The following is a 26,331-nucleotide window of genomic DNA, read 5'->3' as shown; positions in this document are numbered from 1 at the left end:
GGGCACCGACAGTTTATTATGTACTTACCATACTATATGCACCTTTACTTATTCTCAATTATAAACCTATAAATAAGTATGAGATTTGGCCTCTGCAGAGCTGTTTGTCATCTGATAGTTTGGTGACTTTTCTGCATAATCATACTTGCATTACATCATCTGTTTACTGACAGATTTAATACATGTTTTTAAGTAGGAATAATTTCAGGAAAATTACATATCTCTGTAGTACTGAGTGCACTCTAATCAGTGCTATATCAGACACTTAATCAACTACTTCATCTTTTTCATCCTCAGAACCTGTACTGTCCTCACCTTTCAAAAGTTTGCAGAAGTAGTGGTCATGTCAGGTTAAACTTTAAACAAAGTTTTTTTGTTTTACACAAAGCTTTACACAGTGTTTGGACATTTAGCTAGGCTAGCTACCAATAATAATGGTAAGTAAAACAGCAATTGCTGTGTTCTGGAGATTTAGCTACGCTAGCTACAAATAATAATGTTCGGTAAATCAGCAAATGGCCTATATGAACATTTAGCTAGCTAGCTAAGAATAATAATGGTCAGTAAAACAGCAAATGCTGTGATTTGGACATTTAGCTAGCTAACTAAGAATAATAATGGTCAGTAAATGAGGAAATGCTGTGATTTTGACATTTAGCTAGCTAACTGAGAATAATAATGGTCAGTAAAACAGCAAATGCTTTGTTTGTACGTTTAGTTAGGATGGTGTTGGGAAAAAAAAGGAAGGCACCCTGGTCAGTTCCCCAAAAACTGGTTCTGGCTGGTCTGGCTGGTTTTTTTCTGTCTTACAAGTACAGTTTGCTTAAAAACCTAACAACTAACGGCCAGATCTTGCAAGTAACGGACTGTTAAAACAGAGAAGTATTTTACAGAACACAATGAGTGCATTTCTGAAGAAAAGGGTGGTTGCGCAGCTAAAATGGCTCCCACCATTTGCTATGGTCGTTGCTAGATGCTTGCTATGGTGTCTGTGGCGGTCGCTAAGGTTTTGCTAGGTGGGTGCCATAATGTCGGTGGTGGTTGCTAATATGTTGCTAAGCAGTTGCGAGATGGTTGCTAAGGCATTGCTAGGTGGTTGCTATCAGGCCCCCAGCTTTTCCCTTCCAAAACGTGCCACCGTACGTGTGCTGCTGAGAGATGAGCGGACCATTTGAGCTAAGCTGTCCATTCACTTCCATTCATTTAGGGGTGTCTTTGAACCAATACTTGAACAATAACCAATAAGGTTGCTCCTTTAAATTCAAAAGTATTCGATTGCCGTCAAACAGGGTCAAAGTAACCTCTTATTATGCAAATATAATACAATGTTAATTCTGTTGTATTTTATTTTGTTATGTATTGCTCTCCCTTTTTCCCTTTAATTGTATATTTATTCTAAAGATCTGTAAAACAGCTGATGAAGCTGAAGTGATTAATAAAATTGAACATCAAGGTACCTGCTTGTGTCCATTTTATGAATTCCTACAAGTTGTCATTGTTATTTCTCATTTTTGTGCACTCTATTTGATCATGTATTATATTGTTTTGTTGTTATTTTTTCTGGAATGTCCTTTATCATAACTATCATTTGTAGATCGGTTCATATTTTAAATATTTTAAGGGCTTTACACTACAAGGTATTACAATGTTTATGTTTGCATTTGACCTGTAGGTTTACTCTGGCCTTTAGCTATTAATTTCACCAAAGACAAATTACCTAACAAATACTTAAATACTCAATAATGATTTTTTTTAGGTTTCAATGAAAAGAAAAAAATCTTTATGTAAAATGTACCGCTTCCTAATGGAGTATAAGTTCATCCTTACAGTAGTATAGAGTAGTAATGAAGAGTAATGAATGAGTTTAGTTTGGTGTTAACTGATTTAGTACATTAAGCAACATTAAGCTGTTTTCAGGCTCTCCCAAGGATTGGAGCCATAAGCAAGAAAAGCAATGTAAGATAATAGTAAATAGAAGTAAGATAGGTCATGAGAATTATAATGTATAGATAGAACTATAGTTTATATTACACATTTATTATTATCATTACAGAGTTTCTAAATGCTTGTTATATAGACAAACTATTAATAATCTTCAGTAAATCCGTGGACTGATATTGGCTTGCAGTAATTCTAGTTTATATCTGCTGTTCATTCAATAAAAGTTCTCACTGTGTTCTTTTTGGAGTGAATAGTTCTGTGCAGCTCCTATAAACAGTACAGTTGTTTGCACGGCACGGGGAAGATTCGCATCATGCTGGCACCTGCGCACTCTCTCACTTTCCCGGTTAACGCCCCACGAGAAGCCGATCAGGAAGTGACACGATTGGCCTCACCTGGCTCCATTGAAATCAGTGGGATGGCTTGGTCCAGTTAATATATACTGTCAATGGTTGCTATGCACTGCTATGCTATCTGTGGTGGTTGCTATAATGTTGCTAACCAGTTGCTAGGTGGTTGCTAAGGTGTTGCTATGGTATCCATGGTGGTTGCTATGGTGTTGCTAAGCAATTGCTAGGTGGTTGCTAAGGAGTTGCTAGGTTTACTGTTTACTTCACCCAAGTCCATTTTTCCACTGAAATTCTCCTTTGGGTGCCAGTTAGTACTTACAAAATAATAACATAATTCATTCTGAAGATCCATCAGGTCACAGAGAAGTTACCAACCATTTCTTGAGAAAACACACTGAGATTGCAGATATTGCAATATCAAAGTTTTTTTTTATTAAAACAAACATATATAAAAGTAAATATGGAGGTGAAGCAATACAAAGATAATAGATGATGTTATGTAATAACAAAAGTTTGGGAGAAGGACCACGCCCGAACTCTACGTTCTAACTCCACCCCGTATCAATCAAGCGTCCTATAAATACCTCCCCTAACTAACTATCTCTCGTGACGAAAGTTCGCAACCCACCTCCTCCCCAACAACCCCCTTTTTCTACTCTTCCACTTCTTATTAAATAAAAAGGGGGGGATATAACTGCACGCTTCTTCAAGCACGCAGTTCAGAACTCCAGCCCAAATTTCCCTGAGTTCCCTCCCCTTTTTTCTTCTTCTTTCTCTACTTCTTTAGGCGTGGTCCGCACTTAGCAAATAGGTACTGGATAAAAACGATCATATAACTTTATTCTTAGGGAACTTGGGGAACTTTTGGGGATATCATGTCTAATAAGGAAAGGAGTATATAGCTTGAGTAATACAACACAACTAAATATCCCTCTGTATTCATCTATGCCAACAGATTTTAAATCAGACAGACTGAACCATAGACCAAAGAGAACACCAGCAGATGGAGTGAAGGAGAACTTTACTCCATACATAAGTCTGGAGTGGGTGGATTTCAGTATGAGAACTACAGCTGGAGTATTTTATTTAACCTCTGGAAAGGATTTTGTTGGCATCTCTGCGGGGTCTGGATGCTCCTCCAGTCCACCCGGCAGTACCCGGACAGTGTCGTCTCTCTGTGGCTCTGGGTCTCAATTTTGGGAGCACTCTCTCTGGAGTTCCTCAGGTGGTGTTTTCCCCTTCTCTTTTCATATGGGTGGGGGCCTGGCGGTTAATAGCATTAACCTAAGCTATGCTAGTCTTAGCAAACTGAGGTTGGCTTCCACAGGGTGAAAACAGAGATACTAGAAATTAATGGAAATAAATAAATCTGCATATACTAGAAAAAAAGATTAAATGCATTCAAAACCTTATAATCATAGGCACTGAAGATTTGATACTAAACATTTAGTTGTAAACTAAGATTCCTAATCTACTCCTAACAGCTATATCATTTAGGGAGAACTCTCCCATCTTCAGAACTTAACTCCTACCGCAACTACTCTAAAAAATGGGCTCTGTCTGCCCTGCAAAGTCTGAATTACTCTGTGTTAGTATCAAATGCTGTGATAGGTTCCATGGTCTTTTGGCCTTTCACTGAGACTCCAATCTTCTTACTGGTGTGAGGAGAAACCTACATGAATGTGCTTCTATTGGTTCATTAGTAATTTAAAATTAGACCTGGCTAACTGCTTGTCCGAAAGAAAAGTAAATCAAACTCTGATCAACTCTGTGGATCACAACTTCAGAAATCTACAATATGTTTTAAGATACATACTCAATTTTTTAACCAAGCATGTCCTGGAATTATAAAATCCACACTCTTTAAATGTTTCATATTATTAGTTCTAAAGGTCAATGCATTGCACCTGTAAATGAGTAAAGTTTTCTTACAATTTTTTACAATTCATATCACGAAAAAGGTTAAAAATATCAGGATTATGAAATATATGTTCTTAGTTTATGGAGTTAGCGGTACCATGTATGACAATGTTTAAAACTTATTAAACCACAACATGTTCGACTAAGTGGTGGAGATCTCTGTAGGCATTAACAAATGTACAGTACAGGCCAAAAGTTTGGACACACCTTCTCATTCAATGCATTTTCCTTATTTTAATGACTAGTTACATTGTTGATTCTCACTGAAGGCATCAAAACTATGAATGAACACATGGAATTATGTGACCTGTCCTCCACAGACATCGGACCTGAACCCAATCGAGATGGCTTGGGGTGAGCTGGAATGAAGGCAAAGGGGCCAACAAGTGCTAAACACCTCTGGGAACTCCTTCCTTCAAGACCGTTGAAAAACCATTTCAGGTGACCACCTCTTGAAGCTCAATGAGAGAATGCCAAGAGTGTGCAAAGCAGTAATCAGAGCAAAGGGTGGCTATTTTGAACTAGAACTAGAATATAAAACATGTTTTCAGTTTGTTTTTGTTGAATCCATAACTCCATGTGTTCATTCATACTTTTGATGCCTTCAGTGAGTCTACAATGTAAATCGTCGCTGTTCAACTTTACAGGAGAGAGAAAAAACCTTGCAAACTTTTAATGGAAGTCAATGTAAAAAGAGTTTATTTCAGGTAATTTTGAAGAGATTCTATTGGTCCGTTCATCAAGAAATTTTGGCACAGCGTAAGTGACAGTTTAAAAATTTAAATAGTTTCAAATTATGTAGTAGACTAAAAATCATAAAAAATGGAGATAAGTGTTTTTCATAGGACAGTGACGAAATAGATATGAAAATAAAGAAAACGCAATGAATGAGAAGGTGTGTCCAAACTTTTGGCCTGTACTGTAGATATTCAATCATACATGAAAACAACATGGAAACATCATCCCCTGCAGTGTGAGATGACTGTTCAATAAAGCATTTTCCACAGTAGGAGCAGTGATACGGTTTCTCTCCAGTGTGAATGCACTGATGCAGTTTAAGATGAGTGTGTAGTTAAACTCTTTCCACAGTCTGAGCAGTGATGCGGTATCTAAATTGTGTGAATTTGCTGGTGTTTTTTGAGATGGCTCTGTGTAGTAAAACACTTCTCACACTTGAAACAGTAATACGGTCTCTCTCCTGTGTGAATGCGCTGATGTCTTTTGAGATGACTCTGTTGATTAAAACTCCTCCCACAGTCTGAGCAGTGATACGGTTTCTCTCCTGTGTGAATGCGCTGGTGCATTTTGAGATCACCCTGTCGATTGAAACTCTTCCCACAGTCTGAGCAGTGATACGGTTTCTCTCCTGTGTGAATGCGCTGGTGTATTTTGAGATCACCCTGTTGATTAAAACACTTCTCACAGTCTGAGCAGTGATACGGTTTCTCTCCTGTGTGAATGCGCTGGTGTTTTTTGAGAGTACTCTGTCGATTAAAACTCCTCCCACAGTCTGAGCAGAAATACGGTTTTTCTCCTGTGTGAATGCGCTGGTGTTTTTTAAGATCATTCTGTTGTTTAAAACTCTTCCCACAGTCTGAGCAGTGATACGGTTTCTCTCCTGTGTGAATGCGCTGGTGTTTTTTGAGTTCACTCTGTGTAGTAAAATACTTCTCACAGTCTGAGCAGTGATACGGTTTTACTCCTGTGTGAATGCGCTGGTGTATTTTGAGATCACTCTGTGCAGTAAAACTCTTCCCACAGTCTAAGCAGTGATACGGTTTCTCTCCTGTGTGAATGCGCTGGTGTCGTTGGAGATGACTCTGTTGATTAAAACGCTTTGCACAGTCTGAGCAGTAATAAGGTTTCTCTCCTGTGTGAATGCGCTGGTGTATTTTGAGTTCACTCTGTGTAGTAAAACTGTTTCCACAGTCTGAGCAGTGATACGGTTTCTCTCCTGTGTGAATGCGCTGGTGTCGTTGGAGATGACTCTGTTGATTAAACCGCTTCCCACAGTCTGTGCAGTGATACGGTTTCTCTCCTGTGTGAATGCGCTGGTGTATTTTGAGTTCACTCTGTGTAGTAAAACTGTTTCCACAGTCTGAGCAGTGATACGGTTTCTCTCCTGTGTGAATGCGCTGGTGTCGTTGGAGATGACTCTGTTGATTAAACCGCTTCCCACAGTCTGTGCAGTGATACGGTTTCTCTCCTGTGTGAATGCACTGGTGCTTTTTGAGATCATTCTGTTTAGTAAAACTCTTGACAGAGTGCTGATGTTCCTCCATGTGGGGACTTGGCTTAATTTACCTGTTAAATGTAGCAAACAATTTCTGCGTGTTCTGGAGATTCTTCAGGATGGCTTCTGCTTCACATCTTTCAGCAGTTCAACATTGCTCTTTGTTACATATCTTGGTTGTTGGTGATGAATTTCAGGAGAATATTTTTGTTTCTGAAAAAAAAAAAAAACAAAGAAAAATGCCATTAAATATTAAAATAAAACCAGGTCAATTAACTGAAAAGAACTGCCTAAAACATATTGATAAAACTACTGGGACATCTTCATATTATCAAAAAAGATTCTGTACTTTTTCCCATTGTAGGTCCATAGTGTAAGGGGGGCGCTGGTGGTCCTCCAACCACTAGAGGGAGGCCACTTTTCCCCACTTGCAAGAATCAGGCTGACACCTGTTTAATGCCTTTATAAGGATGGCCCACTGTTCAGACAGACAGTCTAAATTCATTTCAGGTCTCACTAGAAGCTGAGAACTTTCCTAGATTGTTAGAAAGAAAAAAAGTCCAGGGTGCTGAACGCTCCTGCTGGTTCAGTGTTTTGGAAAGGCACCAAGACCTCGTGGCTAGGGGGGTGGGACGCTACGATTACACACGGCTGCCAGACACTGAGGCACGCAGCTGAACAGCGTTTTTGGAGGAAGCGAACTGAACTCGGGGTGGTTGGTTCTACTCCACCAGCTGACTAAACGCTGTGTGACTAATCCGGGAGTTGAAGCTACGCCAGGCTGCTTAAGAAGCCACAAGCCTCTACTGAAATTCAAGCTCCGAGGCTACAAACGCTGCGCCTTGCTTGTATTCCTTTTTCTCCCTCTTAGAGGCTTTAGAATTAGCCCACCTCTGCTATTTGTTTAAATTCCCCTATTAACCCTAAATAGGAGGCAAGCTATCTGCTTGCCCCTGTTAAAATTAATTATCTAAGGGGCGTTATATATATATATATATTTTTGTCTATTTACTTCATTAATTTCTTATTTTCCACGTCTACGTTTTGATAACGCCCTACTTGCCCCAGCCTGTGGCTGTGTACCTTGTTTAGAATTATATGCTAAATAAAGTGTCCCTGTAGTGGACTCTTTCTTCTTTCTGGTCTTGACTCCTAACTTTTGGTGGTCTAGCGCCCCCTACCTGTCACACTTATTTTATGTTATAAATATTTTAAATTTTCTGATTTGCTGCAGCTCACTTTAACTTCCACCACAGTAGCTTCAGGCTAACAGTGATATGCACTCCTGTGTTCAAGACACGTACATATATTTTTTGTTATATGTAGATCAAAATCTTTTAAGAATAAAAAACACAAATGAAAATGTGTTGAGAAATGTGTAATTGTGATTTTTACCCAGAAAAGTGCAGCTCCACATCAATGGCTTAACTGATTTGTTTATCAAATTAATATAGTGGACACGGTGGTGTATCACAACATCGGTTCAAAGCCTAAGTTCATCTGCAGAGCCAGAGAGCAGCAGAAGCTCTACACCAGCTCCAAGACCTGCTGCAGTTTTACAGAAGCTAACGTTACCCACAATTTCATCAACTCTAACTAAATCTGGCGCTGAGTGGTCCAGCGGTCTAATGCGCTGCCACTATGAGCAGGAGGTCGCAGGCTCGAACCCCCGCTCATGCCATCAAGATGCCGGTGCTTAGAGGGAGCAAAATTGGCTCTGCTCCCTCTGGGGTGGGTAGATGGTGCTCTCTCCCCATCACACTTAAGGTGGCGCTGGGCGGCACGAGGCGTCTGTGAGAGGATTAATTGGAGCCTAGCCGCTGTGCTTTCCTACGAGTACGCTAGCTGCTCAGGCAATGATTTATCCGCAGCAGCTCGAAAAAAGGGATGATTGACTTCACACATGTCGGAGGAGGCGTGTGCTCGTCCGCATCCTCCGAAGGTCACATGCGTCACTGGTGATGGGGACGCACAAAGGGGTGGGACAATTGGATTTCCAAATTGGGAGAAAATGGGGAAAAATCTGAAAAAAAAAAAAAAAACTAACTAAATCTTACTAAAGCCTGGAAACCAGCTATCTGAACAAAATGTATCTTTGTATCGTTTTTAGGCATTGTCCGTTAGCTCACTCTAGCTAATTAATTTCCCATTCCACCTTAAATATCATCACTTCTTATAATTTGTCCTGTAAATACACATTTAGTGAATGACTTTCAAATATAGTGTTTTTCTTTTTTTCTGAGCAAGTAATATTATGAGCAGTGAGCTCAGTATGGAATGTATATGTATAATCCAAATCGTGATCTGACCGGAGCTCTACAGCCAGTGTTATATCTCTGATAGGCTTGTCCCGATCCGATATTTGGATCGGATCGGACGCGAAAAATGCCGATCCAGTTTTTTTAAAAGTCCTATCCGGGTTTTCCAGCGCACCCATTTAGATAGTTCATTCCAGTTTTTGCTGTGTTTTTGCCAGTGGGAGTAAAATCCGGTCCGCATTTTTCAGCACACCTTCAGTACACAAGCATAGCATCTCCCCAGGCCGAGAAAGATGAACTCCGGTCAGACCGGCTAGAGGCAGCGTTAGCGCCCTTTATGAGGAGTTTTTTTCTTTGAATTTAATAAAGTTTTCTCTCTTAACATTATGATGTTTGCTTGTTGTGTTTTTAGTGTCATTATGCTTATTGTAGTATCACATCTCAACTAGTGGGTATGGGTAAATTTCACAATTATTTGCAAATAAAGAAGTTTATGAAACATGTTATGTTTCTTATTTATGCAACTAAAAGGTAAAACTGTGTGAAACGTAGCTTATTTTGATAATTTAGCTTTAATTGCTTAGACAAAATATTTATTATATTATGGTTACATTACTAACACAGGAGCAAGCTGACACCTGAGCATATTGAAATGCTCGTCTTTGTATAAAAAGAATCTCCCCATCATGCTCGGACTGCAGGCAGGGCAAACAGTTGGAACTGAAGGGATGGGGACTGTAGATGGGGTTGGAGCAGCAAAGTGTTGAGGAGACTGGGGAGTAGAAGGCATTTTGCTCATAAAAAGTTTACAATATTTGCACTGATTTTTTTAAGCTTTGGTTTAAACTTGTTCAAAAGCACTGATGAGTACAGCACTCAAGAGTACTGATGTTGTTAATAGACTATTTTCTACTCAGTTTGTGTGTTTTGCTTTTTTAAATACAATTTACAATATTATTTGCACTTTTTAAGCCTTGGTTTACTGTCACCATTTCTCATTGTTATTTATTATTTTGTCTATTTTTAGTTTATTAATTGCTAAATTAACAGGTCAGTTTCTCCTTACCAACCAAACACACCTAATTATTCAAACACACCTTATTCAGCTGGCTACTTGTTATCAAGAGTAAAATGTTTTCAACATGAGTTTAACAACAGTAAGTACGTTGGCTAAATAACTTTAAACATTAATACATGCTCGGATAGGCCGGTATCGGCCGATATCAGTATCGGATCGGAAGTGCATATAATTATCGGTATCGGATCGATTCAAAAAGCTGGATCGGGACATCCCTAATCTCTGATAGTCCCCTCACATTCTGTGCTGCTGTGCTGTGAGGTCAGTTCAGTGCACTGTAGCATTAGCTAAACTCTAGCATTATTCTAATTACGACAACTAAACGATCTCGTAATTCAGAGGATCCAGTGATGTTCAGGAGGAAAATAAAAGTACAGGGTCCTAAACATATGTATTCAGCACAGAATGTGATAGAGGTAGAGCTGGGCGATTAATCGATTTTTTGATTAATTCTAATTTACAGTTAAGGACGATGTGTTTTTATGAAAATCGATTTTCTCTGAGTTTTAATTTTCACCACCGAAGCTCCCCTGTGGGCTCCTGTACTTCAGAGTGAGCTTAGCCCCGCCCCTCTCTCCCACACGCACCCCCCGCCCCTCTCTCTCTCCCGCCCCCAGGCACCCCACACACATGACGGCAGAACTCGTGCCCGAAAACGGAGCAACTCGCTCCGTGATCTGGAGTTGGTTCAGTTTTGCGGCGTCGGACGTGGACCAAACAGGTCCTCGCTGTAAGGTGTGTTTAAACCGATTGCTTCTAAACGAAGCAGCACGACAAATTTATCTCTACACCTTAAACTGAAGCGGAGTGGGAAAAGTGCTGCTCTCAAAGGAATGAACGCAGCAACGGCACTAGCACACCATCCAAAGTAAAACAAGCAACTGTCCCTGACACATCTTCCAACTACGTACCAGGTACTGTATGCACTACAGTTTATGATTTTTTGCATATTAATGAGAAAAGATCATCTCATTTTATAGAACACTACTGGCACTTTAAAAGCTTTGTTTTGCAATTCAAGCCCAAAGGGGAAAAGTTTTTACTTAATAGCATATTTAATTGTACTTGTTTTTTATTTTGTAAGTTTTATCAAAAAGGGCACCATTTTATTTCTTTCTATTTGTTCTTTGAGGATGGGTTTATTTATTTATTTTTTAAGTTTGAGGGTGCATTGTGTCAGTACCTAAACTAGCTTTCGAAAAGTTACCAGATGTTTTGCATTGTTTCTGGTTTTTGCTTGTTTCTGGTAGCACTTTAACCACAACCATTTTAACCATTTAAGTGAAAACTAAATAAATAAAAACTAGTTTTTAACAATTTCTTTAATTTCATTTTTAGTAGGGGAAAAAAAATCTGTTTAAATCGAAAATCGGATAAAAAAAAAAATAAATAAATAAAAGATTTTTTTTTTTGGGCCATATCGCCCAGCTTTAGATAGAGGCGAGTTTTTGAAAAGCCTGTTCATTTTTGCCATTTACAAAAACAGTTCAGACATGAAACCCCAAATATGGGCATAAACAACAACATGTCACCAACTACAAAATGACTACACAACTGCGATGGCCTATTGTGATCCTAAACGATTCTGTCAAAATAAAAGTCCCCCTGATATGTAATAATATTCTGTTTTATATCTGTAAAAATATATATTATTAAGTAGTTTGATAAAGTTTAAAACTAATTAAAAGCTTTTTCAAACTTATAAATGCATGAAATAATATAGATAATAAAATAGGTACTAAAATGTACGATTGTGAAATAGTACAGTATAAAACATGCTGTCAGCAGCTGAAATAAATATATTTTTCTTTATAATGTTACTTCTGTTAAACATTAAATCACATTGTTTGACACATCTATATATGTTTAACAAAATATTTTAAATACAGATAACATTACCAATAAGTTTACATCAATTAACTTTGCCTACAACAGTAAGAAACATTGTACAATTTTTAATTAATGGTTCAACTAGTTATTACATGAAAAAATTTTAGACATTATTCACCATTAAAATTCCTTTAACTAAAGACTCATATCATAATTAACAGGATCTACTAAATTTTTAAACATTGGTAATTTAGTAATATGTGATACTGTCTTGTTAAGAGTCATTTAACTATTTATTTATTTAAGTATCTTTAAAGAAGCACTGTATGGAGACTGTATTCAACAGTAATGGTTTAGCTGGGATTTCTTAATAACAGCGGGGCTAAATATATTGTAATTTTTATGTTCATTATTACAGTGAAATAGCAAGTTTTCTGTTAAATCAGTAAGCCAATTAACGTCACTTAGTAAAATTCCACTTCTTACCTGAACTTCTCCTTGCTATAATCACTAAAATCATTAATTCATGCATTCTTAAATTTAACATTTTACAAGCTGACTTTTATTTTGACGGGAAAGTCACATGACTTCCCAGCAACTGTGAAACTGGATTTAGTAGAAGGAAATTTTGAAACTAAACTAAACTAAACAATCTAAACTAGAGTAGCTAAGAAATGAGTAGAGACTTATCACACATACTTAAGAAGGAATTTCCACAAAACTGATTTATCTCAGGTTTAGTTCAGATTAATCTCAGGTGTGTATTAGTGATGTGGGGGAGGGAAGGCAGGAGTGTGAGGCTCCGTTATCCTGTTTATGATCTGTAAACGAGAGAGAGAGAGAGAGAGAGAGAGAGAGAGAGAGAGAGAGAGAGAGAGAGAGAGAGAGAGAGAGAGAGAGAGAGAGAGAGAGAGAGAGAGAGAGAGAGAGAGAGAGAGAGAGAGAGAGATTCTCCGTACCTTCTGTAGTTCAGCTGATCCTGCTCTGTCTCCGCTCCAGCTACAGACCCCGGAAACTCAGCCTCATCCGGGTTATGTAGAGCCCCGCCCCCTCCCCCGCTATATCACATTATACCCCATCACCGCTAGAGGGAGCCCGCGAGGGAGTCCTCAATGCATGGAGCTCAATGGAGTAAAAAGCTAAAACTCTCATTTAAAACACTGTATAACTACTTCTCTGGGGGTTTCCTTTAATTTCACAAAGTAGAACAAAGTATTTCACTAAATAGGACAGAAAACGTGCCTCTATATTTCCATTTTCTACAACTAATGTTTTTTAGTCAGTAAAGTCACTAGCATTACTGCTACTGATGCTTGAGTTACAATCAGAGCTTGTTTAAAAGGGATTAAAACTGCAGTTTAAAGACTTTAATAATTATCTCTGTGGTGCTAAAACAGTTGATGTTATTCTGTGTTGAGAAAATGAGTTAAAACAGTTGTTCCATATGAACATGAGTTACATATGGAACAGTTAAGCTAAATAATAGTTTAATAATGTTTGATACATTGGTGTCTCTGGTGGTTTGAGGAAATAGTAGCAGATTCTGAAATGAGTGCTTCTTGCTCCTGTACAACTAGACACGCCCAAATTACAGCATTTCCTTGTATATTTTCTCTGTAATTTTACAACGTATAGTAAATTCCATGTATAGTAAATTCCATGTTTTTTCAGTCTTTTGTATCATGACATGCAGTGTTTTAATAACTTACTGATCCATGCATTCCACAAGAAGATGCAGATATATATATATATATATATATATATATATATATATATATATATATGTGTATATATATATATATATATATATATATATATATATATATATATATATATATATATACACATATATATGTATATATATATATACATATATATATGTAGTAAGGTTGCGGGCTCATTTACTCCCTCTGCTGTTGTTCTCATTTGTCTATGGTTCAGTCTGATTAAAAATCTGTTACCATAGAGGGATATAGATGGATATTTGGCTGTGTTGTATTACTCAAGTTTTATACTCGCTTATCTTTTCCTTATTGAATATTATATATTGCTGAAGGTTTTTTAATCTCCAAATTTACTAAGAATATCCAAATAATGTAGTTTCTTATATGTTTCTTTCCAGTACCAACTATTATCTTTGTGTTGCTTCACCTCTATATTTACTCATCTGTGTGTTTTAATAAAAGGCTTTTATATCGCAGATCTGCAATCTCATTGTGTTTTCTCAACATATGTTTGACATGAAACCTATAGGCCTGAGATTGTTTTGTATTATTATTTGTTAAATACTCAAAGGCGCCCAACGGAGAACTCCAGTGTGAAATGGATTTGTGTTGAAGTGAAACATAATAGTCCATTTCAGATTGAAATTCAGAGAGAAATATATATTTTTTAATGGTTCAGGCTTAAAACGGTTAAATATACAATTACTTCCTAAGGTAGAGTAGCATGTGTTTAACTTTTGGCGGTGTTCAAGGTTTATATGGCACCAGATGCTCATGCTAACAACGCGCTGAAGGAGCTTTATGACATCAGCTCGCTTCAGAACAAGCATCCGGACGCGTTCTACATGGTAGCGGGGGATTTTACCCAGTAGAACTGAAGAACACGCTGCCAAGGTTTTACCAACACATGAACATCCCAACGCGAGGTAATAACATGCTGGACCGTGTTTACACCAACACGAGGGACGCGTACAGAGCCTTCCCCCGCCTTGGGCTCTCCGACCACATCTCTGTCATGCTGGTCCCCGCATACCATCCCCCGCTGTGGCGCTCCAAACCGCGCTCCAAGTGATGGCGACGCTGTGCTGCAGGACTGCTTCGGCTGCACAGATTGGCAGGTCTTCAGAGAGGCTGCTGAGTGTGAGGGGGAGCAGGATCTGGAGGAATACACATCTACTGTTCTCAGGTACATCAGCAAGTGTGTGGAGGATGTCATTGCCACCAAGACTTTGACTTGCTACCCGAACCAGAAGCCCTGGCTGAACGCAGAGGACCGTTCTCTGTTGAAAGTCAGGGGTACTGCCTTCAGGTCCGGTGACTCAGATGAACTCAGGAGGGCTATAAGAGAGCTGACTGTTGGACTTAGCAGGGCAAAAGCTGCATATGCTCAGAAAATCCAGGGACACTTTTCCTCCCAGGAGACACAGAGCATGTGGAGGGGCATCAAGTGCATCACGGACTACAAATCCAACGCTGCACAAAGCTCCAAAGACCCATCCCTGCCTGAGGCTCTCAATAAGTTCTGGCGTACATTTTCAACGCTTCCTTAATCCAGGCAGCTGTCCCCACTTGCCTGAAGACTGCCACCATCATCCCAGTCCCCAAGAGCTCCGCAGTGATGGGTCTCAACCTCTACATCAACGTAAAGAAGACGAAGGAGATGATTGTGGACAGAAGGGGCCAGCATGCCCACATCCCCCTGCACATTGGAGGATCTGCGGTGGAAGTGGTCGACTGCTACAGGTACTTGGCTGTGCACCTGAGCAGCAACCACACCTGGAGCAACACTTCCACTCTGGTCAGGAAGACACATCAGCGGCTCTAATTCCTCAGGAGGCTGAGACAAGCTGGACTCTGGAGCGTAGTCCTCACCTTCTCGTACAGATGTGTGGTGGAGAGAGTCATGTACTCCAGCATCAATGTGTGGCATGGAAGCTGCTCTGTTGCAGACAGGAAAGCTCTGCAGAGGGTGGTAAATGCTGCACAGAGGATTATTGGAGCCTCCCAGCATCTACACCTCCAGATGCAGGAAGAGGGCCACCTGCATCACGAAGGATCCCACCCACCCGGCACACTCACTTTTTGTCCCACTCCCCTCAGGACGGAGGCTGCGGAACATCAAGTGCAAAACAACCAGACTCAGAAACAGGTTCATTCCAATAGCTGTAAGGTTCTTAAACTCCACCTAAACAACATACTGCACTGACACACAAGGACAAATTACTGTTTACAAACACTGTCACTTTAAACTGCACTGAGACACTTTATCTTTTACTGCTCTAATTTCATTATCATGCTGCCATAGCACACTTGCACTCTGGACTTTATGTTGCTGCTACCTGTGTACTCTCTCTATTTATGTTTTTGGGGGTATTTATCTTTATCTATTTTGTATACTCTATTTTATTTTGCTATCTTATTTTATCTATATATCTATTTTAACAACAGCTCTTGGGTGTAAACTGGATCGTGAGATCACAATTTCGTTCCACATGTGATGCGAATGACAATAAAATCTGCTTGAATCCTAATGCTGTGGTCTAAACCTATAGCTAGGCTAGCTACCAATAATAATAGTCAGTAAAACAGGAAAAAAAAAACACAACACATAAGCATTCACAATAAAAAAAAAAACTTTATAAACATAGGAATACAAGTGATACACACATGCTACTCTACTATTGGAAGTAAATGTTTATTTAACCATTTTAAGTCTGAAACATAAAAAAAAAATCAATTTCTTTCTAAATTTCAATCTGAAACTGACTATTATGTCTCACTTTAACCAAATCCATTTCACACTGCATTTCTCCTTTGGGCGACTTTGAGTATTTAACAAATAATAACATAAGACAATCTTAGGCCTATAGGTTTCATGTCAACCATATGTTGAGAAACCACAGAGATTGCAGATATGCAATATAAAAGCTGTTTATTTAAACAAACAGATGAGTAAATATAGAGGTGAAGCAATACAAAGATAACATTTGGTACTGGATAAAAACAATGAAGGAACTAAATGAATTGGATATTCTAAGTAACTTTGGAGATTATAAAAACAAGATACGATATCTAATAAGTAGTGATGGGTTCGGCAACAGTGATGCGTCGGCACATGCGCCGAGCTCCTAGAGCAAACCCCACGTCAGTGCACGCATCTCTTTCAGCAAGTCACATGACCGATACTCAAACAGTTTCGAAAGGACATTAATGTGTCAAACTGTGTTTAAAAGGAAGTGCATCCGTCGGGATGCATCTTCCAAAAAAAATTCAATACACTTTAGCGATACATCATCTTTTTCATCTAAAACTATGGAACAGCCTCAAGTAAAAAGAAAGTTTTCTGCTGTGTGGGACCATTTTGATCTTACATTAGACAATAAGGTATTTGTTTAATTGCTTGTTGTTTAATTTGGTTCCTTTCAGAGCTTCAACTTGATCTATCTGAATCCAAATTCATCTCAAATTGACTCTTAGCTTACTATTCATATTATGTTCTGCAGGTTAAATGTCACATTTGTTTGACAGAACTGTCCTATTTAAACAAGTCCACCCCCTCAATGCTGAGGCATTATAGCGCCAAACATGAGAATGAAGTCCCAAATACACCCAGGATAAACTCAGGTATACACCCAAAAAAATTTTGGAAAAAAAAACAGTCCACAAGCATACTCATTCCAAACACATTCACTAACTCGCAGAGGTTTATACTGACTTCCATAACACCTCTCTGAGTCAGGCGGTGGTTCCCACATGCTTCAAAGCCACCACCATCATCCCTGTCCCAAAGAAGGCATCGCCATCCTGTTTCAATGACCATCGTCCAGTTGCACTCACCCCATCCTCATGAAGTGCTTCGAACGACTAGTCATGCATCACATCAAGTCCTCGCTCCCCCCCTCCCTGGACCTCTACCAGTTTGCATATCGGTCAAATCGCTCGACTGATGATGCCATCTCCACTGTTCTGCACTCAGCCCTCAAACACCTAGACAAGAAGAACACCTACGTCAGAATGCTGTTTGTTGACTTCAGCTCAGCATTCAACACAATCGTCCCCCAACAGCTCATACACAAACTGGACAGTCTGGGGCTGAGCACTTCACTGTGCAACTGGCTGTTAGACTTCCTGACTGGAAGATCACAGGCAGTGCGGGTTGGCAGCAGCACATCCAGCATCACCACACTGAACACAGGGGCTCCCCAAGGATGCGTGCTGAGCCCCCTTCTGTTCACTCTGCTGAACCACGATTGCACACCAGCACACACCTCCAACCTCTTCGTCAAGTTTGCAGATGACATGACAGTGGTGGGTCTCATCAGCAACACAATGAGTCACACTACAGGAGCGAGGTGAGCCGCCTGGCCACCTGGTGCAAACATAACAATCTCTCTCTGAACACAGAGAAGACCAAGGAGATTGTTGTGGACTTCAGGAGAACTCACACACAGCACACTCCTCTGTTCATCAACGGAACTGCTGTGGAGAGGGTGAGCAGCACCAAGTTCCTGGGTGTGCATGTCACAGAGGACCTCTCCTGGAGCACCAACTCAGCGTCACTGGCCAGGAAGGCAAATCAGCATCTCTACTTTCCCTGCAAGCTGAGAAGAGCTGGAGCCCCCACCCCCATCATGACCACCTTCTACAGAGGGGCCATCGAGAGCATCCTGACCAGCTGTTTCACCGTGTGGTACGGGGCCTGCACAGCATCCTGCCGCAGAACCCTCCAGCGCATTGTGAGAGCAGCTGAGAAGATTGTTGGCATCTCTCTCCCCTCCCTTCAGGACTTGTACAGCTCCCGCCTCACACGGAAAGCCCTCCGTCTGGCAGGAGATCCCTCCCACCCACTACACAGCTTCTTCAGCCTGCTGCCATCAGGGAGGAGACTGCGGAGTCTCGGGGCAAGGACCAGCAGACTGCGAGACAGCCCCATCCATCAGGCTGTGAGGATGCTGAACTCTCTTCCTGGTCTACCCCCCATCCCAATCCTGCCCCCAGCACACACTCACTCAGCATCCTGACCCCCCACTAATACAGTACTGAAACTCTGCACTACAATGCACAAAGTACTGGTCCCTTCCAAACGGACTCGCACTACACAATACCTGCACTACTGCTATACTTGCACTGTCAATACGCACTTTAATTCCACTTAATTAAACTGTGAACTTTAAGGACTTAGGCACCCATTCACTTTACCAGCCTTAAGCTATATACGATATACCCTATTTGCACTACTGTTATTTACTATTTATACTGTCATTCCATCTCAATCACCATCATTATTGCACTATTGTCTTACGTATGTTTATTGTGTCTTGTTGTATTGTACATATAGTGTCTCCCACTCTTTTATATTATATATCTATTTCTTTTTTTTTAACTTATATTTATATCTATTTCTCCCCCACACTACTGCACCTTGTTTTTGTCTCATGTATGTCTATTTGTGTCCCTGCTGTATTGTACACATAGTGTCTCCCATTCTCCTTTATTATATCTATTATCTGTACTAGCTGTAAAATTGGGAAGGAGAGTAACGTAGTTTCAATTCTCTGTATGTCCTGTACACATGCAGTATTGACAATAAAACTACTTGACTTGACTTGACAGTTTCAATACAGGTTCCCTATGGGTCGAAACACTTCATGGCGCCTCATCTACCCATCACGACTAATAAGAAAACGAGTATAAATCTTGAGTAATACAACAACCAAATATCCCGCTATATCCACTGGTGAAACGTGTCCCAAGTGACAAAGTGAAACATTTGTGTAGGATAAGGTGTTCTGTCTGAAAGATTTAGGATTTGCACTTTTAATTGCAGTGGAAAAGATTTGGGATAGTTTTCTCTCCTGTGTGAATGCGCTGGTGATTTTTGAGATTACTCTGATGATTAAAACTCTTCCCACAGTCTGAGCAGTGATAAGGTTTCTCTCCTGTGTGAATGCGCTGGTGATTTTTGAGATGACTCGCTTTTGAAAAACACTTCTCACACTGTAAGCAGTAATATGGTTTTACTCCTGTGTGAATGCGCTGGTGGATTTTGAGAGTACTCAATAGATTAAAACTCTTCCCACAGTCAGAGCAGTGATACGGTTTCTCTCCTGTGTGAATGCGCTGGTGATTTTTGAGACTACTCTGATCCGTAAAACTCTTCCCACAGTCTGAGCAGTGATACGGTTTCTCTCCTGTGTGAATGCGCTGGTGCAGTTTGAGGTGACTCTGTCGACTAAAACTCTTTCTACAGTCTGGGCAGTGATAAGGTTTCTCTCCTGTGTGAATGCGCTGGTGTATTTTGAGATGACTCTGTTGAGTAAAACTCTTCCCACAGTCTGAGCAGTAATTTGGTTTCTCTCCTGTGTGAATGCGCTGGTGTTGTTTGAGATTACTCTGTGTAGTAAAACCCTTCCCACAGTCTGAGCAGTGATACGGTTTCTCTCCTTTGTGAATATGCTGGTGTTTTTTGAGATTACTCTGTTTAATTAAACTCTTGACAGAGTGCTGATGTTTCTCCATGTCAGGACTTGGCTTCATTTGTCTGTTAAATGCAACAATTTCTGCGTGTTCTGGAGATTCTTCAGGACGGCTTCTGCTTCACCTCTTTCAGCAGTTTAACATTGCTTTTAGTAAAATATCCAGGTTGTTGGTGATGAATTTCAGGAGAATATTTTCATTTCTGAAAAAAAAAAAGAAATATGCCATTGAATATTAAAATAAAAGCATGTCAATAAACTTAAGAGAACTGTCTAAATCAGTTACATTATATTGACAAAACTACTGGGACATCTTCATATTACCATAAAAGCTTCTGTACTTTACCTGGTGGTCCTCCAGTCATTAGAGGGAGGCCACATTTTGCCACTTGCAATAATCAGGCAGACACCTGCTTAGTGCCTTTATAAGGTCTGCCCACTGTTCAGAAAGACAGTCTTTATTCTGTTCCGGTCTCACTAGAAGCTTTTTGTTTCACCTTCTTTTGGGGTATTCTCGTGTTTTCTCCCTTTTGTTAGTTCTGGGTAAAAGACTCAAAGTTGGTCTTCAGAAGATACTTGTTTTACATTTCCCTGAGTATCTTTATTTAAAGGCACACTAGGAAGGATTTCCTTGATTACTGAACTTTTTAAAGAAGTAAAGTTACAGCTTCTGACTCACTACAGTGCTGCAGAGTCCACTGTACCACTGCAGAGGTGTAATAGAAGGAATAGTGGTCCTCTTGTCTCTGTGCCGGAGCTCCTCTGAGCGCAAACCAGACTCTGTAAGTCTGCCTCTTTCGAGAACTGCGACCTGCTTTCCACCCTGCAGTTCTAACCAGGGGCGTCCCTGGCCTGGGCTTCAGAATCATTTTGCTCAGCTCAGCTGTATCATTAATGATAAACGGAAAATCTCTTAACACTAATCACGGAGCCAGTTCAAGGATAAAGTTCTGCGTTTCAGGAGAAACAGCCTATCAGCCTGCTGTTTTTCACGAAGCGCGAGTAGGGAAGCCCCACCCCCCTCTGTCTCGCTGGGGAGAATTTTTAAGTTCCTGCAGTGAGTTGCAGCTCTGATGTTAAAACGTATCTGGCAATTTTTCTAAAAGAACGGTAACAGAGCTAACCATGTATACTGTGATGAGTTTCTGATAGCTGGTTAAAAAGACTCGTCTCTGAATCAAAACACACAGATCAAACCCACTGTGTGCTTAATAAAATGCAGCCTGTGACAGTCAGTTAAACTAGAAGCTGGAAAGAGAAGGACAATGTCTGTGAAAGCCAGAAAAAGAGACTAATCGGCCTAGAGACCAGACAAGAATAAATATAGGAATCTCTTTCACTCGTTGGCGTGAGCTAACAGACACTAAACAGCTGAAAACAGACGCCGAGCTGTCCGTCTTCTTGTTAGGCAAGTAAGTAGCGTCTTATTTTGACGCTCTGGTGTCTAGCTAGCTTCATATTCGTAACGTTACTTTATAGTTGTAGTCCGGGTTTTGTCGTTTATGGATAAATACAATGGTGAGGTAGTGAGGTAGAATTTACATATATAGTGAGGTAGAATTTACATGTACAGTGGTGTGAAAAAACATCAAACTAATTTAAATATTAGTCAAAGACAAATAGTACAGGTAAACACAAAACACTATTTTTAATGAACGTGTTTATTATTAAGGGAGGAAAAAAAATCCAAACCTGTGAAAAAGTGATTACCCCCTAAACCGAATAGCTGGTCGGGCCACCCTTAACAGCAACAACTGCAACCAAGCGTTTGCGATAACTTGCAATGAGTCTTTTACAACGCTGTGAATGAATTTGGTCCACTCATCTTTGCAGAATTGTTGTAATTCAGCCACATTGGAGGGTTTTCGAGCATAAACAGCCTTTTTAAGGTCACGCCACAGCATCTCAATTGGATTCAGGTCAGGACTTTGACTAGGCCACTCCAAAGTCTTCATTTTGTTTTTCTTCAGCCAGTCAGAGGTGGACTTGCTGGTGTGTTTTGGATCACTGTCCTGCTGCAGAACCCAAGTTCGTTTCAGCTTGAGGTCACGAACAGATGGTCAGACATTCTCCTTCTGGATCTTATGGTAGACAGCAGACTTCATAGTTTCATTCATTTATCACAGCAGGTCTTCTAGGCCCTGGTGCCGCAAAACCGGTTCACAGAATATTTTCCCAAAAAATCTTGGGGATCATCAAGATGTGTTTTGGAAAAATTGAGACCAGCTTTAATGTTCTTTTAGCTCAGCAGTGGTTTTCATCCAGGAACTCTGCCATGTAGGCCATTTTTGCCCAGTCTCTTTCTGATGGTGGAGGCATGAACACTGACCTTAACTGAGGCAAGTGAGGACTGCAGGTCTTTGGATGTTGTTGTGGAGTCTTTTGGGACTTGAGTCGTCGCTGCATGCTTGTGTTAATTTTGGGTGGCCGGTCACTTCTGGGAAGGTCCAGTTCCAGCTCAATCACCTTCTTTCTCAATTGTTCCTGAATTTCTTTGGATCTCGGCATGATGTGTAGCTTTTGATCTTTTGGTGGACTTCACTTCGTCAGGCAGGTTCTATTTAAGTGATGTCTTCATTGAGAACAGGTGTGGCAATAATCAGGCCTGGGTGTGACTAGAGACAGTGTACTCAGGTGTCAGAAACCACAGTGACTGTATGTTTTAACAAGGGGGCAATCACTTTTTCACACAGGGCCATGTAGGTTTGGATTTTTTCTCCCTTAATAATAAACATCTTCATTTAAAAATAGCATTTGTGTTTACCTGTGTTGTCTTTGACTAAACTTTTAATTGGTTTAATGTTTCAAAACATTTAAGTGTGACAAACATGCAAAACAACAGGAAAGCAGGAAGGGGGCAAACACTTTTTCACACCACTGTGTGAAATCGTACCAGCATTTTGAAATATTGTGAACAATATTATACCCTTGTGCCATATCACCCACCCCTAATTACCATGTCAGGGTACTACTTTTTTTTATGTTGTTTTTAGCAAAAGAAAAATTCACACTGTTTCTCAATCCCTCATTATATATCTACTAGAGACAGATTATATCTGTCCAGTATCATTTATTTTACTTTAATCCTGGATATATGGAGATATTCAGAGTGCATTATTAGAATCATGACATTCTGGATCATTAACTTCTGATACAAATCTGATAAAATTCTTGCATTATTTAATATCTCATGTGATATGTGCCATATCATATCGTATGAAATAATACCATTAAATATTCATTTTGTTGCAGTAGTGTAATTCTAAAAATATATATTTTTTTATTTCAGTAATGTTAGCTACCAATTAAAAAACTGCTGGTACCTTTAGCTAGAAAGCAAACTTTAGCTACTGATTATAAAACGCTTGCAACTAGCAAACATTAACTATTGGAAATATAATGCTTGCAGCTAGCTGACATTAGCTACCTGTTATAAAGTGCTTGCAACTTTAGCTAGCTATCTAAATTAGCTACCGATTTAAAAAATGTTGATACCTTTAGCTAGCTAGCTAACACGAGCTACTACTTTAGCATTAGCCATTTGCAATTTTAGCTAACATTAGCTACCCGGATAAACAAATCACTGATAACTTTAGCTTGTCAGCTAAGTAACTGGTTGTAAATAAAAATTAAATGTTATTTTATTCTAGGCTATTTTGGTAGCATCACAAAGCTGAAATCAGGTTCTTGTTTGAATTGTTTGTAATGTCTGTATTAAGCAAGTGTTGTTTAGAAATACAGTTTAACACCGATACTTTATGATAATATTCTGATCCAGAACACATAATTCTTTAAAACAAATAGAATTATAAGGAAAAATATATTTATTTTAGCCACTAACAGCATGATTTATACTAGGAGAATTAACAAAAACAGTGGATTTTAGAGGTTTGACTGTAATATCTGTAGTATCTGTACTAAAACAAGTGTTGCTGGGTAATACAGTTTTGCGGTTTATCAATATACTCTATTCGCCTAATATAAAAGATGCTGCCAGTAAATAAAATAATGAATTTCTTTATTATGCTACTTTTATTAAACATTGCTTAATATTATATGGAGTGAATTTTGTGCCAAAAGTTTTACGTAAAAAAATAAAATCCACAATCAAAATTTTAAGAATCAAAAGTAAAACATGTATGTTGCAAATTCAAAAGAGAAAAAATATATATCAAATATATATATTTAAATATACTTGGTTATTTTATTATTCTTTGCACTTATTTGAAAATTATTTTAGTTTGGATTTTGCCAGTCTTTGCTTTCATTTTTGGATTTTTTTTGGATTTTCTGTGGATTTTTGTGGATTTTGCTGCTAAAGACTTTTGCTTCTGGAATCTCTCCTTTGCTTCTGCTTCATTTTTTTGGTTCTGATTTTTGGCACACTTTTCACGGGTGGGCGGGGCTTAGAAGAAGGCGTTCCCCTTTAATCTCTATTGGTCACCTACCCTGAACCCTCGTCTGAGACAGACCACGCCCACCCCGCCAGCTTCAAGCGCTCTTCCAAACATGGCGGAGCGAACGGGGTTCAGCTCACAGCAGCACCAGCAGGTACTTTTCCAATTAAATTTCATACAGACGTTATGTTTAATGTTATATTTCTTTTTTAAGTAAGTGTTTAACTCTATTAAGATGATCATGTTAGCGGGGTGTGCTAAATATCCATGCTTAAATTATACTAGTTAGTTAGTGAGCACTAACCTACCTAGTCAGTGAGTTAGCTAGTTTACCTAGGTCATCTGGTCAGTGAGTTAGTGGGTTAGCTAAGCTAGTTAGGTTACCTAGTCAGTGAGTTAGCTAGTTAACCTTAACCAGCACTTACTTGGCTTTACCCTGGGGCATAATAACTAGCTTAGCTAACCCACTAGCTCACTGACTAGGTAACCTAACTAGCTTAGCTAACCCACTAACTCACTGACCAGATGACCTAGGTTAAGTAGCTAGCTAACTCACTGACCATATGACCTAGGTTAAGTAGCTAGCTAACTCACTGACCAGATGACCTAGGTTAAGTAGCTAGCTAACTCGCTGACCAGATAACCTAGGTTAACTAGCTAACTCACTGACTAGGTAACCTAACTAACTTAGCTAACCCACTAACTCACTGACCAGATGACCTAGGTTAAGTAGCTAGGTAACTCGCTGACCAGATAACCTAGGTTAACTAGCTAACTCACTGACTAGGTAACCTAACTAGCTTAGCTAACCCACTAACTCACTGACCAGATGACCTAGGTAAACTAGCTAACTCACTGACTAGGTAGGTTAGTGTTCACTAACTAACTAGTATAATTTAAGCATGGATATTTAGCACACCCCGCTAACATGAGCATCTTAATAGAGTTAAACACTTACTTAAAAAAGAAATATAACATTAAACATAACGTCTGTATGAAATTTAATTGGAAAAGTACCTGCTGGTGCTGCTGTGAGCTGAACCCCGTTCGCTCCGCCATGTTTGGAAGAGCGCTTGAAGCTGGCGGGGTGGGCGTGGTCTGTCTCAGACGAGGGTTCAGGGTAGGTGACCAATAGAGATTAAAGGGGAACGCCTTCTTCTAAGCCCCGCCCACCCGTGAAAAGTGTGCCAAAAATCAGAACCAAAAAAATGAAGCAGAAGCAAAGGAGAAATTCCAGAAGCAAAAGTCTTTAGCAGCAAAATCCACAAAAATCCACAGAAAATCCAAAAAAATCCAAAAATGAAAGCAAAGACTGGCAAAATCCAAACTAAAATAATTTTCAAATAAGTGCAAAGAATAATAAAATAACCAAGTATATTTAAATATATATATTTGATATATATTTTTTCTCTTTTGAATTTGCAACATAGATGTTTTACTTTTGATTCTTAAAATTTTGATTGTGGATTTTATTTTTTTACGTAAAACTTTTGGCACAAAATTCACTCCATAATATTAGAGATGGGGCCGATCCGATACAATATCGGTATGGGGGCCGATATTGACGTAATTCGACGAATCGGATATCGGGCGGGCGCGGACGATCCACTTACTGATTTATATTCCAGTCCACAGCTTGAGCTGGACAATAAACCCGCTTTAACGTTAAACTGAAACTCATCACTGATCCGGTTTCCAGTTTAACAGTTTACCCTGAACCACCAGCAGCTTCAGTCTGCGGCTGACTGAGTAACTTTAGCTGTTTGTCTAAAAAAAAGTCGATAATCCGGAGACTTTGGAAACGCTGTACAGCAGAACGGCACACGTAAAGTCAGCGTCTGAGAGGTAAACAGATTAACACCAGCAGTCTGTTAGCCTAGCTAGCATTAGCACTGAACTGAACAGCAGCTGCATTCCGGTGTTGAAAAGGTATTATAACTACAGACTGGAGTAAACTATAGTCATAATTCACATATACTATAAAACCACAGGGTCTACAAACACTAACCAGCACAAACACACCTATCTGTTATTAAAAAACAATCATTAATTTAGTTCGGAAATACAGTTAGCATCGCCAGTTAGCCGTTAGCCATCTCTATGAAGATCTGCAGTCTGTTAGCC

General features: G+C 39.5%; 4 protein-coding genes across 7 annotated transcripts in view; 2 read left to right on the top strand and 2 right to left on the bottom strand.

Annotated features, from left to right (window-relative positions):
- LOC125801365 (zinc finger protein 239-like) overlaps positions 1 to 26,331 on the bottom strand; it is a 362,996-nt gene that overhangs the window by 73,598 nt on the left and 263,067 nt on the right. The gene's annotated exons all lie outside the window — the stretch shown is intronic.
- LOC111188530 (zinc finger protein 239-like) overlaps positions 1 to 26,331 on the top strand; it is a 214,745-nt gene that overhangs the window by 17,268 nt on the left and 171,146 nt on the right. The window lies entirely within an intron of this gene.
- Positions 1 to 26,331, top strand: part of LOC125801263 (gastrula zinc finger protein XlCGF26.1-like) — a 114,495-nt gene that overhangs the window by 17,264 nt on the left and 70,900 nt on the right. The gene's annotated exons all lie outside the window — the stretch shown is intronic.
- Positions 2,701 to 26,331, bottom strand: part of LOC125801250 (zinc finger protein 271-like) — a 140,506-nt gene continuing 116,875 nt past the window's right edge. For 2 of the 3 annotated variants that reach the window (XM_049477675.1, XM_049477676.1), the window contains exon 2: positions 2,701 to 6,657. In XM_049477675.1, the coding sequence (XP_049333632.1) occupies positions 5,321 to 6,493 (1,173 nt within the window). In that variant the 5' untranslated portion in view covers positions 6,494 to 6,657 and the 3' untranslated portion in view covers positions 2,701 to 5,320. Of the gene's footprint in view, positions 6,658 to 12,569; positions 12,893 to 26,331 lie in introns of those variants that run through there. The other variant, XM_049477674.1, reaches the window with a different exon arrangement.

The sequence above is a fragment of the Astyanax mexicanus genome, chromosome 4, assembly GCF_023375975.1.
Source record: "Astyanax mexicanus isolate ESR-SI-001 chromosome 4, AstMex3_surface, whole genome shotgun sequence".
NCBI lineage: Eukaryota > Metazoa > Chordata > Actinopteri > Characiformes > Acestrorhamphidae > Astyanax > Astyanax mexicanus.
This window is presented reverse-complemented; position numbering and strand designations above follow the sequence as displayed.